Here is a 16,383-nt window from a genome sequence, read left to right on the forward strand (position 1 = left end):
TTTAAACTATTTAGAAAAAAAATTTAAAAAAAAAAATTGTTACCTACATAATAATAAATATGAAGGAATTATGGTTACATTGAATAATTGTTTTCACAGAGTTAAGCAATATGTTAAGAATTTTATAGCTTTAAATGCAAAAATAAAGATTAAAAATAAATAAAAAATAGTTGAATACTGAAAAAAAAAAAATGAAGAAAATTTAAAATGGATTAGCACTGTAACTATTTTTTAAATTGTTTTATTTTCAATTTTAACAGGTTCTCTTTCTCGTCATTAAACTATATACATACCACTATCCCCTTATATGTATAGCGTTATTCTAACCATACAAATATTTCATATATTGTCGCATTGTACCATTAAATAATGTACACAAGTTATGTACTGTACACTTGTGCTCTCTGATATAATTTTGAATACCTTTACCTATATTTATTATATATAGGTAGAATAATTTGCATTTCCATTAAAATATTTAAAATTGCCATAATATAGTGTTTTAATTCTTTTATGATATAATTTCATTCTTATGTAATTATCCCTATACAAATAATATATATATATATATGTAGTTATATACAATAATTCTAAACTATATGTAGAAATTATATTGTAATGGAAGAAATTCTATTAAAATGCTATTCACTTATATAAGAGATTATTATAATATTAAAGTCACGATAACTAAGTTTTAATTTCGATTTAGTAAAGAAGTAACTTATATAATATTTATATATATACAGAGTGATTTAGTAATCAGTGACATAAAGTTGACCATCATTTTGGGTATCAAAAATGAATAAAATTTTTGTTCAGAATTAGGTGTTATATTTCAACGGTTTCCGAGGTACTGGATTATTAAAAAATTTTCACAAAATTTCTACTTACTCGAGTTATTTTGCTTATAACTTCGTTTCCGAAAAAGATAATTAGTACCGTAGAAAAAAGTACTTGTCCTTTTAAAAATGGTTTTTAAAAGGGCAAGTACGGGGCTTAAAAGCAACGTATAACTTTATAGTTAAAGTACTTTCGGAATAACAATTATTCGAACTTTGGAAGAAACTTAAATTTTCACTGCTTTTATTTTTTTTATTTTCTTCTAGCCAGGTAATTTGTTACAAAATTTTTTTTGAAGCTTTGAATTTTTTTTTACAGAATTTTGGCTACATTCTCATGCTTTAAGTTAAGTCACTAAATGTTGAAAATCTTTTATGGTATAGGAGAGCGGAAAGAAACTATTTCTATGTCAAGATTTTAAAAGCCCTAATATGAAAGATTTTAAAAGCCCTAAGTGATAAAAAACCAAAAAATTGTCACTATTTTCGAGTTTTATTGATTTTGATTAGAATTATCAGCTATTAATAAATTTCGACCGCAATAGTTACTCTAAAATGTAGTTAGAATTTTTAAGAAATTATTTAAATTGTTGAAATTGTATATAGTTTGTACAAAAAACAAAAATTAGAATCCGGATACCCCAATAATGCATAATGTTACTTTTTAGCACTTTTCCAAAAAATTTTTGAAAAAAAGGCTTATTAGTTTCACTCTGTCCGTCCGTCCGTCCGTCCGTCTGTCCGTGTGTCTGTTTACAAAACTTTTACACCCTTGAAGATAGAAAGCTGAAATTTTGTACGTACATAGAGTTTTACTAGAAACTTATTTTCGTAGAACAAAATTTTTATCTATCTCCCCCCCTTTAGAAATTATACCCCCTCGAAACCCTAAAAATGCCATTTTTTAACTATTTAGTGCAATGAAACCATAAGGATTTTTCAAATTTTGCAAACGCAGAAAGGCAGTGGCTTGCTTCCCCTAGCGGGGTATACTAAAGGTTAACTTTAGAAAAACAAAATGGCCGCTCAAATTTACCGTTATCTAAGGTCCGTTTTTTCCAAATTTTTGATGTCGTTTATTTTCTAGACCCCAACCTGTAGAAGCTTGAAATTTGATGGGCTTTTGGAAATTAACAAATAGTTCATTTCGTTGGAAGAAAATTTTTTTCCATCTCCTTCCCCTCTCAAGTTATTGCCTTTTGAAATTTGTAAAATTTGAATTTTTGACACCTTATATTTCCGAAACCGCAAGCTTTTTCAAATTTCTATAAACACAAAAAGCTAACGGTAAATTCCATGACATTAAAAAATATAATTATTTTTCTTAACTCACATAATTAAACCTTAAAATCGAGCATTATGTTAACCCCACTTTATATTAATTTTTGCTTTATTTCAAAGACTGCATATATGCGTCATCCTAAATATATGCAATTCTAGAAATAGTTAAATATGAATGAAAATAATTTTAATAGTGTGATAGCTATACATAGACTGTATTTAAAAGCAGAATTTTCACTTGCTGAAGGGAAAAGTGCTACAATACAAACCATTGGTTTGACCCAACTTTATTAATACACAGTTTACATTCGGGTTAAAAATTTTAAAGGTATAAATATAAAAATAGCACAAAAAGTATGAAAAATTAAGGATTAATAAAGTATAAATTTTCTCTTCTGAGATAATGTCTTGCAATTAAATGGCTTATAAGAATCGAATTATATAGTTGATAATAGACAAAAATTTTACGCTGCCATATTTTACACTATATATAACATACATATATAGAAAATTTATAGAAAGTATGTATATAGAAATTTATTTTTTTGTTCAGGAATTTTTTAAATAAAATTATGCAATGTGTACAGCCATGTACATATTATAGGCAAGTAAAAGTGAATAATAAAATAAAGAATAAATTAAAAGTAACAAAAAAAAAATCCATGAAACCCATGGTTTGTAAAATAGCACGTCTCAGTTTAAGATATTCTGTTGAAATCACTCTCTTATATATTACAATGTCTATGGCAAGAAATCATGGTATCACACACGTCTATGACAAGAAATTTAAGGTACTGATTTAAAAAATAAAAATTATTGGTATTTGCAAGTACACATGAACGGGGAGATATTCACAAATTTTCTTCTAGAAAAATGATATTTTTACTAAGATATTTCTATTCTATAGAAAATTCTATTTTATGAAAGTGTTGCAAGTTTTATAAACGAGCCGAACAGACCAAATAAAATTAATAAATACATTTTCCTCGAAATTTTTTATACAAATGCACTAAAAACAAACACCCATTCAAATTCTGTAAAAATAAATATTTTTCCTTAATTAAATTAAATTTTGAAAATATCGAACAAAACAGAATTTAAAAAAAAAAAATATTCTAGTACTTTTCAGTTTTACTTTAACATCTAAACAAATCGGATATGAGTTCTGAATTTTTTTTTCTCTTCAATTAAATGGAAAGTGATTTTTATAATTTAAACAGTGTTAAAACGTCAAGTAGTGAGAATGATTTTGAAACTTGTAATAATTCCTCAGACATTGACATTGAACATTCGGAAATCGATAATTATATAAAGCCACAATTTCAAGAGAAATTACCAAATCAAAATTATCAATTATATAAAAATCATAAAAATTCTAAAATAAATATGGGACCATTAGGAAATTCAATTGAACCAGCAAAATTATCTAAAGAAGATAATGAAAAATTTGAAAATATTTTTCAAAATTTTTTACGTAAAAAAACTTTATCAATGCAACAACATAAAATTCAACAAGATCAATTACAGTCCCGTTTAGATTCTAATGAAAATGGACAACAAAAGAATAATGATGATAAAAATAATTTACCAGAAATTGTTTTAACATCAGTTGATAATACACCAGAATCAAGTAGTAATGAACCAAGTAGTAGCAGTAAAAAAGATTCAACATCAAGTCCATCAAGTAAATCAAATTCTGATGTAATCGAAAATTCAACATTACAAACAGCAGATTATGATTTTTATAATGGTTTAACAGCTGTAATGGCAGCTGAACTTAATTTTGAACGTAAATTAAGTTCAAGTTCATCTGCAACATCAGATAGAAGTCGAAATTCAAGAAGATCATCAATATCAAATACAACTGCAACAACAGTTAAAGCAATGGATTCATCTAGAAATTTTAATAATATTCAATTTTCGAATATATCATCATTACAATGTAATAATGAAATAACAAATAATAATAATAGTAATAATATAAATAGAGAAAATTTAAATCAATCAGAAAATTTACCACCAAAAGAACTAATTGAACAACATATACCACCATTTTTAAAATGTCATATATGTCGTCAAATGTTTAAGGATCCAAGAACATTATTCTGTTTACATTCATTTTGTTTTCAATGTTTAGTTAATGAAAATTATAGCCAAGATGCAAGTATACCATTTTGGTCACATCCATCAGATCAATCAAAAACTTCATCTGAATGGAATAACGGTAAGTATTTATATTAAATGTAATATAATAAAATCAGATCTGAATTTAGACTAGGGCAATTCTCAAAATCAAAAATTTACAAGCATTACAATTTTAGTAAAATGAGCAAAAAATTAATAATAACTATAACAAGTTTTGAATAACATCCAATTCAATTTTTTTAATTGCTCCAAAAAATTATAAAAATGGGGGAAAACTATCTCAAATGAAAAAAAATTGAAACGTGCAGAAAATATACGGTTAATTGGTAAACGAATCCAAATAATTTACTTAGAATTTTTTATAATGCTTGATTAAGTTCCATTAAAAATTATAACGTATTTTGTTCGGGAAAGCATTATTGAAAATTTCCGTTATTTATTTAAGGCTCTAAATGTGTTTTCGCTCTTTCAAAAAATTCCATCAGCTTAGGGCGCCTAACATATTAAATACGGCTCTGTATATAATACAAATTGTTTAAAAAACCTCATTTCTATACATTTAACCTGTTATGTATTTACATCCATACCTAGATTATGTAAATATTTTCTGTTTCTTTTCATTGTCTACCTGTATAAACCAATAAAAACAATGTTTTGTTATTCGAAAATTTTTAATCCGTTTAGTTTTTAATAATGAAATTCTCAAAACCTTTACTAGTCATACCAATACTCAAAAAATTTGCTACTATTGTGGTAGTAAAGGTATTATTAAATTGTTCAACAATATATAATATACGTTAATGAATAAGTTACACGCTAAAGTATTTTAATACTTAATATAGATCTGAGCTTAACTTGACCTATTCAATATAATAATTATACCCGTACGAACGTATGTTCGAAGGGTATAATAAATTTGCCTTACCGTTTGTAACGCTAAGAAATAATGCTCTGAGAAATGGACTGAAGTGTATTTTTTTGCTCAGCGTCGAATTCTAAGTTGATTTAGATTTGTCCGTCCGTCCCAGCGATACTTCAAAAACTAATTGAACTAAAATCGACAAATTTTCACAAATGATTTATTGTAGTAAGTGCCAGAATCCTATTTAAATTGGGCATGATTGGGGTACTGGTTCGGGTAGCTGCCACACAACTTCAAAATTTATTTGACTATTTTTCAGAAACTATAAAAGCTGTGATATTGAAATTTTACAAAAACGAATATATTAGTAGGGCTAATGTGTCTGATAAAAGTCGTTAAAATTACTTGGCTCTTTCTGGTAGCTGCCATATAACGTCAATAGTAGTAAGGCAAACACTGTATTTTAAAAACACACAATACTTAAAATTTGCAAATTTTGACAAAATCAACTCTATTTTTTCACGTTTTAATTTGAAATTAATTTGCATTTTCGTAAACGCCCAGATATTCCTTAAATTTTATAGACTGATCATGTATCTTGGTTTTTACTCGCTAAATGAGAAGAAAGTGACTAACTATCAAACTGAAAAAATTAGTATAATCTTATTTGAAAAATTAAATATCCCTTAAGAAAAACGCGAGCGCATTCTAATTTGAAAGTGAATAAAAAGTGAAATAAAAAACGAAATATACGGACCGTGTTAGTAGTGTCACATAAAATGCGAGATTTACAATTAGGCTGTTAATAATTTTTAATCGACAAACTATTAACCGTGTTAATAGTTATTGCCATTTTCACTTATATTTCTTCCCTTCTTGTCTTGTTATTGCCTCTTTTTCAACTCTGACATAATTATGTCACAATACCCTAGAAAATTCAGTTGTGTTGTGATGTGAAATGAAAAGTATCAAATATATTTTCGTTAATACCAAAAAGGTCTACTACGAAAACTTCTAAAAATTACAGTAATTTAATTTAATAATATAAGAGCAATGGAATATACTCGTAACAGAGTAAAAGAATTCAAAAAACAAAAAAAATTATTTATTTCTTACACAATGATAAAATTTTGATATTTTTATTTTTATATAATTATTAAAATATTTTTCTTTAACATAATAATATTTTATATTTTAAGAAGCTTTTATAACAATTACAAAAACAAAAAAATTTCTTTAAATTTTTTAATGTACAAAATGGAATTGTTTAACACTTAAATATTTTAAATACCCATATTGGCATTGATATTACATTTAAATACTTTTCTTTTCTATATTCTTTTCTTTTCTCTATAATATATATATGTATATAGCTATAGATAAAATATTCTTTAACAAATAGTATTATTAAAAAGATTATAACATCTATTGTACGTTTGTTGATTTTTTTCTTTTGCTTTCATATAATTATTTACCCAATGTGCTGTTAAATGTAAATATTTCGTTGGTTTACCCGGTAAATAATTCATATATCCACCTTTGACTCCAGCTTCTTCAATTTGTGTACCTTCACGCCAATTATTATAACTAGCAATACTTATAAATTGTGGATTCTGTGTTATTGCTGTATTCCATGCAAATCCATAATACTAAACGCATATATAAAATGGAAATAAAAAATAATTACATATAATTATGTATAGTTTTTAAAGAATATATTAAAAATAATGCGTAATGCAACTAATAAACTATATATATATAGTTGATATTAATATATAGTAAAAAATATTAAAGGTACTTATGTTATTCAATTTATTGAGAAGAAAATTTCTTGCAAAAATTATCGGAACAATAATATTATTAACAGTTTTCCATCACTTGAATAATAATTATGTAGTTCAATAATTCGGACCGATATTTTAAATGGCATATAATAAAGAAATTTCAAAAGAAATATTAATTTACCGACATACATAATATAATAAATCGCATAAAATCATCATTTGACTTGTCAGAACTTTATAGTTCAGTTCATTATTAAATAAATGAAATGAAAAGAAAATAGTAATTATGAGCTTATAATTATTATGAGATGATTGAATAAACAAAAATCTTTGCATTGTATATTCGAGATCTTTTTAATTCCTCACATTGAATTTAAGCCCATTTAATTATTATGTCAATAAGAACATATTTAATTATTTTGATCCCCTGTAAATTCACAGCTCTATTATGAATTCCACTCGTAGCGAATCCTACGAATTACAAACATAACTATGACGGAAACTTTTGAATGATGGCATATTCCTTTCGTAAAAAATTATAAATCATCAATGGCGGTATCATTTTTCGTAAAAATCAAATTCAGTATTTTATAGTAAATCAAATTCAAACAAAAAAAAAATTCAAAATTTGAATACGACCATTCTCTTTAAAATGCTTGTTACGAGTGATTATTTCTTTCGTAGATTTTTGAAAATATTTCTTACTACACAAACGTAATTTATAATTACTTCATTCCGAACAGAATTTTAATAATTCCGAATTCAGAATTTTAATTTCTGAAATTCAAAGCTACGAACGGAATTCATGATAGAGCTCTGTTAATCTCTAATTTTTATATCGTAAAAAAATTAACAATTACTTATATAGTATTGTTATTATTGTTAATTAAATTAGAAGCGACATCTATTGCTTTCATTTAAAAATATACTTCTAAAAAAAAAAAAAAAATGTAATTAATACTTTTCCATTGCTACGATCCTTTTCGAAACCACCATGTCTTGGTATTTTTTTTTGTGAATAACCAGGTCCAACAGTTGGTATAAAAATCATTTGATTAGATTTTGCATATCTTGATAAATGACCCCAATTTTTCCATGTTGATGCATAAAAAGCTCCATTACTTGGCATTTTTGAATAAAAACCATCAAAACATAATCGTTTAACAATATCAGTATGTTCTTTTAATCTAAAAAAAAATTAAATATATATAGAATATATAGAAGGTAATTAATATTTATTTTTTATACCTTATGTGAGCAATCAATATGATATCATCATATAATTCATCTAAATTAATTAATTTTTTAATACATGATGTTGGTTTATTGTCTGGTATTTGAATTTTATATGCATCAACAACATATATTAATGGTATATATTTTTCTTTTTTAATTGAATATACTTTATAAATACCATTTTTATTAAAATATATTTTTAATGTATTTATAATATCATTTAAATATTCAATTGTACGATTACGATTAACATTTATTTCAAATGTTATTGATATATTATATTTTGGCACCAATTTAAATAATTTATCTAATAATTTAATACGTAATGTATTACTTGAATTTAATTCAACAACTAATACACCAATACCAGAATTATGTATTGTATTTAAATGTTCACGTAATATACGATTATCTTGTTTATATGGGCCACGTAATGGATAATATGCTGTATCTAATATTGATTTATTAATATTACGTTTTGATAATATAACATTATTATTATTATTATTATTTGTTATATTTGTTATACTATTTTCAATTTCATTAGTATCTTTTAATAATTCATTTGATAATAATTTTTGTCCATTTATATCTTCTTTATACCATGAAACTGGTAAATTATAAAATATATGAATATGTTGTGAATTTTTTTTTAATTCAATTATTCTATTATTATTGTTATTATTATCATCATCATTATTATTATTATTTCTATTACCTTGTGTTAAATATTTTATTTTATCTTTAATTAATCTTTGTTTAACATTATAATCATTATATTTTTCTGGTATTAATGGTATTTTATTATGTTGATTTTGTTGATTTTTTTTTTTTTTTAAATTTTCATGATGTTTTTCTTGATATTCTTTTTCATCATCATTATCATTTTGTTGTTGTAAATTATTATCATTATTATCATTATTATTATTATTACTATTATTAATTTCTTTTGAATTTTTTATATCAATATCTTGTTGAAATTGTATAATTTCATGATGATGTACAACTTTTGAATTTACGGTAACTTGTTCAGCAATTGGTTTATCAAATTTTAAAAATATTACAGTTAATATTATTAAAATAAAATTAATTAATAAAAGAAAAATTTTAAATTTTTTTTGATTTATCACATATTTTCTGAGTATCATGTTTTCTTTATAATATTCATATATTTTGGCATTGCGTTAAAATTTCAGATTTTGAATGAAAAATAATGAAAATTTTAAAAATAAAAAAATTTATTTTTTTTCTATATTAATATAGAATCCTTTTTTTTTTTGTTTTATTTTAATTTTATTGTTATCACAATTATTTTATTTGCTTTATTAATTTTAATTTTATATAAATATTTTTTTTTCATTGCACATTAAACACATACAAAATAACAATGAAAAATTAAATGAATGTAATTTATAAAATATGAAAGCTTTCAAATACATAAAAAAAAAAAAAAAAATGTGAAAATGTAAAATTGACAATTTACATTGACAACATACATATGTATGTATGTATATATTCGAAGAGCGCATGTAAGAAAATAAAATTGATAATAAATATGATAAAAATTTGTTTATATAAGTTTTGTTCAAACTAATTATAAGGTATCATGTTCAGAAAATGTTAAGTAAAATATTGAGCATCAAACAACTTGATATTGACACCAGTAGTAATTGACAGAAATTGACGAAAACGAGAAAGCTAAGAAATGCTTGTTAAACATACTTTCTATATATATAAAATGGCAGTATAAGCATCTGTCAAATATGTCAAAAATTCTAATTGACAGTATTGTCAATAATATTTTAAATTGTTATTTTATATTTTGCAATTAAAAGTAAAAGCGAAATTATTAAATTTTTCTTAAAATTTTTGATTTTCTGCTTAAATATCAAAATTTCGTAATTATTTCAAATACGTAATATAAATATTATCAACAAATATGTGTACATTATGTATGTACATTTAAATATGCAATATTTTCTATGTATTTTATAAAAAACGAGAAAAAATAGAGTTCACATTGTCAACTCTGTGATGCCCGTACGAATTTGTTATCATATCCTACGTGCGAATAAATAAGCCATAACTGACTATGGGACGGACAATGACTTTAAATTGCCATATTGCAGTACTGTGTTTTTCAAAATACTGTGTGTGCCAAACTACTATTGAAGTTGTACGGCAGCTACCAGAAAGAGCCAAGAAATTTTAAAGAATTTTATCAAGCACATCGGCCCTACTAATATATTCGCTTGTGTAAAATATCAATATTACAGCCTTTATAGTTTCTGAGATATAGTCAAATAAATTTTGAAGTTGTATGGCAGCTACCCGAACCGGTACCCCGATCATGTTTAATTTAAATAGGGTTCTGGCACTTACTACAATAAATCATTTGTGAAAACTTGGTGAACTTAGCTCAATTAGTTTTTGAGTTATCGTTGGGACGGACGGACAGACAAAGCTAAATCAACTCAGAATTCGACGCTGATCAAAAACATACACTTGAGTCTATATCTAAGACAGTTATTTCTCAGCGTTACAAAAGGTAAGGCAAATTTAGTATACCCTTCGAACATACATTCGTACGCGTATAAATATCTTGCACTATTAAAAAATTTCAAATATGGCATATTAACAATATAAATTTAGATTTATTGGAATACAACAATTTATAACGAAACTTATTCAATAATTTTACAACTGTCATACTCTCAATTTGTTACAAACGAAAACTTAATTTTGACATATCATATAACGCAGTTTACATTCTATACCAATTCAAAAGAAACATACATATGTGTATTCGTATGTATATGAAGACATGCGTACATTAAAATACTACTACAAAATAGAAAAGCTCTTCTCTTATAAGTTTATTCATAAAAAAAAAAAAAATTGTACAAATTTAAAAAAAAAAAACCCCTTCAAATAAAGTATCTTATGAGGGTAAAAACATGTGCCGCTTGAACCTTTACAAATTAATATAAAATGCAAGTACATACCATATTGGGATTTCCTGACAACATTCAAATTTTTTTTTTCTCTTTACTTGTTTTCATTCAATGAACATAATATTTTACATAAATACCAGCATTTATGTAAAATATATACATATATAAAATTGTATATGTATATTGTATACATATATAAGATTGTATATGTATATATACAACACAAATACATAAACAAAAATATTGGCGTTTTACCATTGAGTATTGTTATTTTGTCATTATAGAAAACAAGTAGAAAAATTGAATTTTTCTATATTTATTTTATTTAATAAAAATAAAAGAATATGCCAATTCTCAAGAGTCAATGTTTGTATATATAGACTGTCATAATACGTCTATATATAAGTCTATAATATATATGTATAATAATCATATAATTGCGTATGTATGCATCTTGGTCAATATATATACGAGTATGTATATGATTTATTGGCGCCAAAATATTATTACTTTGTATTATAAATAATATTATATTATTATGTATTTACATAATTTACAATATTTCAATTGATTTACATATATTTCTATATATAATATCCCCGGGAATTATACATATTTTAATATAATATTTTATTATAAAATATTATGTGCATTATATAAATTGTTAAGAGAATTAAATTTTACGATAAGTAATTGGAAATTTATTAAATATTTGTTATAATTTATGTATATGTATTTATAGTAAAAATAAATTTCAGATAAAATCCTTAAATATATCATGATTATTTTATGCTTCTTAGCATATAGATATTCTAATAGAAGAATATCATAGAAGAACCTTGTAAAGTAATCCTAGTAAAATCTATAAAAAACGAGAAAAAATAGAGTTGACCTTGTCAAGTATGTGATACCCGTACGAATTTGTTATCCTATGTTCGAATAAAGATGACATAACTGACTATGAGACAGACTATGACTTTAAGTTGCCGTATTACCATATTAATTTATGCAAAATTTTAGTATTATGTTATTTAAAATACTGTGTGTGCCAAACTACAATTGAAGTTGTATGGCAGAGAGAGCCAAGAAACGTGAACGACTTTTATCAAGCACATCGGCCCTACTAATATATTCGTTTTTGTGAAATTTCAATACCACAGCTTTTATAGTTTCTGAGATATAGTCAAATAAATTTTGAAGTTGTATGGCAGCTACCCGAACCAGTACCCCGATCATGTCCAATTTAAATAAGATTCTGTCACTTACTACAACAAATCATTTGTGAAAATTTGGTGAACTTAGCTCAATTAGTTTTTGAGTTGGGACGGACAGGCAAATCTAAATCAACTCAGAATTTGACGCTGATCAAAAACATATACTTGAGTCTATATCTAACACCGTTATTTCTTAGCGTTACAAACGGTAAGGCAAATTTAGTATACCCTACGAACATACGTTCGTACGGATATAATAAGTTATAAATTATTCTAAATTAAGTTCTGTAATATTAAATATCGAAGATTTTTCGGCATTTTGCAAACAAACTACAGCCTGCCGTAGTTTTGCCTTTATATTATAATGGGCCTGTATCGTCTATCTCGTTATTTTACTCGGAAAGTAAGAAGGAAGTGAGTAACTATCGTATATACTTGTATAATATAGTATACAATACAAGTGAGAAGAATTATTTGGTATTGCATATGTCGTTTTATTCTAACATGCATATACAAAACTTATTCACTTTGTTTTTGAAAGTGAGACGTTCAGTTAATAATTTTAAAAAATCCAATTAAAAATATGAGTAATCTTATAGAAAATACTGAGAATTCTAGTGAATAAAAAATGAAAAAGTGAATAAAAAATGAGTAAAAAAGCGAGATCAGGCTGTAAATATTGAATGTTATCCATATTTATTGCTTTATTTTTGTTGGTATACCGAATATTATGGATATATGGGCGATTATTTTTACATAAGCATTTTATATTTATAACATTGTATACTATATAATAAGCAATATAATATATTATTGCAATTATTATAGTAATCTAACTACAGTTTGAACCTGAGGTCCTTTGGTTGAAGAGGTAACGGTATAGCCACTGCACCCATGGCCGTTAGATCACACAACTCAGCTTATGAGTTGTAAATTGTAATTACATACATTGAGAATTATTATAATAAATGCAGTTATTGCTGCAATTTTGAAATTATAAAAATATTAGATATAATAAGGTCTACGATAATAGGCAGAGATTATATTTAGTAACCGGGTAAAAATTAGATCCATTATAACTTTTAAACGATTGTAATACAACTATTCGCTCATATTAGTCTACTACAGGACATTTTCGTCTACTTCAGTAAACTAGTAAATAAGGTTTTAAAAACTAACAGGGAAAATAAAATACCTTAAATACAGAATGTCAATTATATGAAGTAAAAAATAATAAATTTGGAATTATAATAAATTTATTTGTGCCTACATTACATACATATACACTATACTCGTAATATGTTATTAAAGATTCGTCAAAATATTCAAAATTTTTAAAATCTGACAATCAAAATATAAATATTAATTTGACTACTCGTATAAAAATCATAATTTTTAATAAATTTTCTTGTTTTAGCTCAATCAAATTTTAATGGAAGCAGTTTAAAATCAACATCTTTTATGTCTGGAGCAATTGAATCAGAATACGATGGTTCAAAATATCGATCACATGATAGTCGTCATTCTCACAATAATACTAAAATAAATCGAAAATCAACAAAAGAGAAATCAACTAAGTGAGTAATATAAAAATAATTAAGATACTCTAGCATTTAGAATTGCTTAGACATTGTTTTCGAATCACTTTAAATTTTCTTCAAATATCAAGAAGAAAATATTAATTTTTTCATAATATTCATAATATTATTATTTAAAAATTAATAAATATTAAATTTTATTACATAAATTATAGAGGACAAAGCAACAAACATGGAACTGAACGTGCCCAATATATTGTTTGTTCAATATGCCAATTTTGTACTGAAATACCAATTGGTGGAATTAGAAATTTACCACAAAATTTCATTTTAAGTAGAAAAATTGAAGAGATATTATTACAAATTGGACATGATACAATTTCAAATATTTGGTGTAGTTTATGTTACGATGAAATGCCTGTATGTATTTTAGATTCAAAATATTATAATTGCCATAAATAATTTTTTTTGCATATATTTAGGCAACATATCACTGTTTGAACTGTATAACAAATTTATGCAGGTAATTTGAATTTTAATTTAATTTAATTAAGGTCATGAATTATTTGTTAAATTGCTACATAAGCTAATTCACATTCAAGACATCTTCTGTAATTTTATTACAATTTTTTAATTTCGAAAATTTTACAGTTTTTGTAAAGAAGCACATGAAAGACAGAAATCAACTGCTTCTCATACTATACAAAATTTATTAGATTTACGTAAAACGTCTAAAGAAAAATCACCAATGGATGTTGCAAAATTTAATATTATGTGCTCTTTGCATCCCGGATTTGAATTAAAATTCTTTTGTGGAAATTGTCAACAGGTGACAAAATTAACAATAATAGCAAATATTTTGAGCTTTATTTGTATGAAACAATATTATATTCTTTATTTTGTATAGCTTATATGTAGTGATTGTTCAGCACTTTTACATAAAAATCATAAAATCGATCCAGGTTTAAAAGTTATAAAACTTTGTACAAAACTATTAAAAGATACAGCAGATAAAACAAAACCACTCTGCGAATACACTGATCAATCAATATCTAAATTAGCTGGAATATCCAGAAGAATTAATGAAAGATGTAATCAAGTACAGAATGATGTTGATAATTTTATGGCAGCATATTTTGAAGCGTTAGAAGTACATCGTAGAACATTATTACAACAAATAGCAAAGGCAAGAGAAACTAAAATGCAAATGATTCTCGAGCAACAAATTGAAATGGGTAAAAAATTTTTATATAGCTAGAGAATTTTCTAAAATAAAGCTAATTGAGTTCTAATTTATTGTGAATATGTATATAGAAAAAAGATCTTCCGAAGCGAAAGCCGCTGTTGAATTCTGTCAAGAATTATTAGATAAGGGAACTTATGGAGAAATTTTGTCTTTTATGAATATTTTAATGAAACGCCTTGATTTTTGTCAAAAATATAAACCACCATTGGATACGAAAATTTCAGATTCTTTGCACTTTTTATGTGATATACGAGCACCTTCAACAAAAGCTCAAAATGATATACCTTTATATGGAATCATTACAACTCAAACTGTTGAGCCCCAATTCTGTACAATTGAATCAGAAGGTTATATTATATATTTACATAAATTTTACCAAATATAATTTCAATACTATTTTAATTCTTATGTATTTAGGTCATTCTAATTTGAGAGTTCATAAACAAGTTGATTTAGTTTTGTTATCAAGAGATAGCGATGCTGTACCATTATGTCATGGTGGTTTAACAATAGATGTTCAATTAAAATATAAGGATAATCCGTCAAAACTCCTAGAAGTTCAAATAAGTGATAAACGTGATGGAACCTATGTAATAAGTTTTGTTCCTGAATATGCTGGATTAATGATTTTATCAATTATGATTAAAAATAAACCAATAAAGGTAATTTTTTTAAGTGTATCCAGTATTCAACTATATATTGCAATACACACCTATTAAAATTATATACTTACTTACATACCCATATTTATTTTTAGGATAGTCCTTTTACTTTACATGCCCGAACACTGAGGCCCCATTCTGGAATATTCCATTGCTGTACATTTTGTTCTAGTAAAGGTTCCAAAACAGCTACCTGTGCTTGTGGAGGTGTCATGAATGGTGGATATAAAGGTTGTGGACATGGTCACACTGGTCATCCAGGCCGAAGACACTGGTCTTGTTGCGCTAATACAGTTGAGAATTCAGAATGTACAACAGCTAATCAATTCTAATACTAAAATCGATACACAAATTGAATTTGTAATTTCAATAATTATCAAATATTTTGAATTAAGAATGTATCCAACTATATGGGGTTAATAAGTTGTAATGTGAATAAATATAAAAATGCTATTCATACGTACATACCTACATTTATTAGATGTCTTTTAAAGGTTACTCTATTCTAGTGAATAATGATTTGACTGATGAAAACAACTAAGTATTGATTATAAAGAAACCGAATAAAAATTCTGTTGATACTTCTTCAATCATTTATCGCGTTCCGTTGGCATAAAAAGAG

General features: G+C 25.1%; 1 protein-coding gene across 1 annotated transcript; it reads left to right on the forward strand.

Annotated features, from left to right (window-relative positions):
* Nucleotides 1-3,255: 3,255 nt before the first annotated feature.
* On the forward strand, nucleotides 3,256-16,238 carry LOC129608722 (tripartite motif-containing protein 45). The gene is made up of 9 exons (XM_055520393.1): nucleotides 3,256-4,344; nucleotides 13,733-13,892; nucleotides 14,069-14,273; nucleotides 14,336-14,376; nucleotides 14,505-14,682; nucleotides 14,761-15,088; nucleotides 15,168-15,446; nucleotides 15,517-15,761; nucleotides 15,857-16,238. The coding sequence occupies exons 1-9, from the start codon at nucleotides 3,312-3,314 to the stop codon at nucleotides 16,091-16,093; spliced, it is 2,706 nt and encodes a 901-aa protein (XP_055376368.1). The 5' UTR covers nucleotides 3,256-3,311; the 3' UTR covers nucleotides 16,094-16,238.
* Nucleotides 16,239-16,383: the final 145 nt, after the last annotated feature.

This window comes from Condylostylus longicornis, unplaced genomic scaffold (assembly GCF_029603195.1).
Source record: "Condylostylus longicornis isolate FDR11 unplaced genomic scaffold, ASM2960319v2 ptg000034l, whole genome shotgun sequence".
Taxonomy (NCBI): Eukaryota; Metazoa; Arthropoda; class Insecta; order Diptera; family Dolichopodidae; genus Condylostylus; species Condylostylus longicornis.

Excerpts from the sequence above, each read along its gene's own strand:
- LOC129608722 (XM_055520393.1), top strand. The coding sequence starts at position 3,312 with ATGGAAAGTGATTTTTATAATTTAAACAGTGTTAAAACGTCAAGTAGT. Across the intron at positions 14,683-14,760 it reads TTTGTGGAAATTGTCAACAG|CTTATATGTAGTGATTGTTC; the intron begins GTGACAAAATTA and ends TATTTTGTATAG. Across the intron at positions 15,089-15,167 it reads CGAGCAACAAATTGAAATGG|AAAAAAGATCTTCCGAAGCG; the intron begins GTAAAAAATTTT and ends ATATGTATATAG.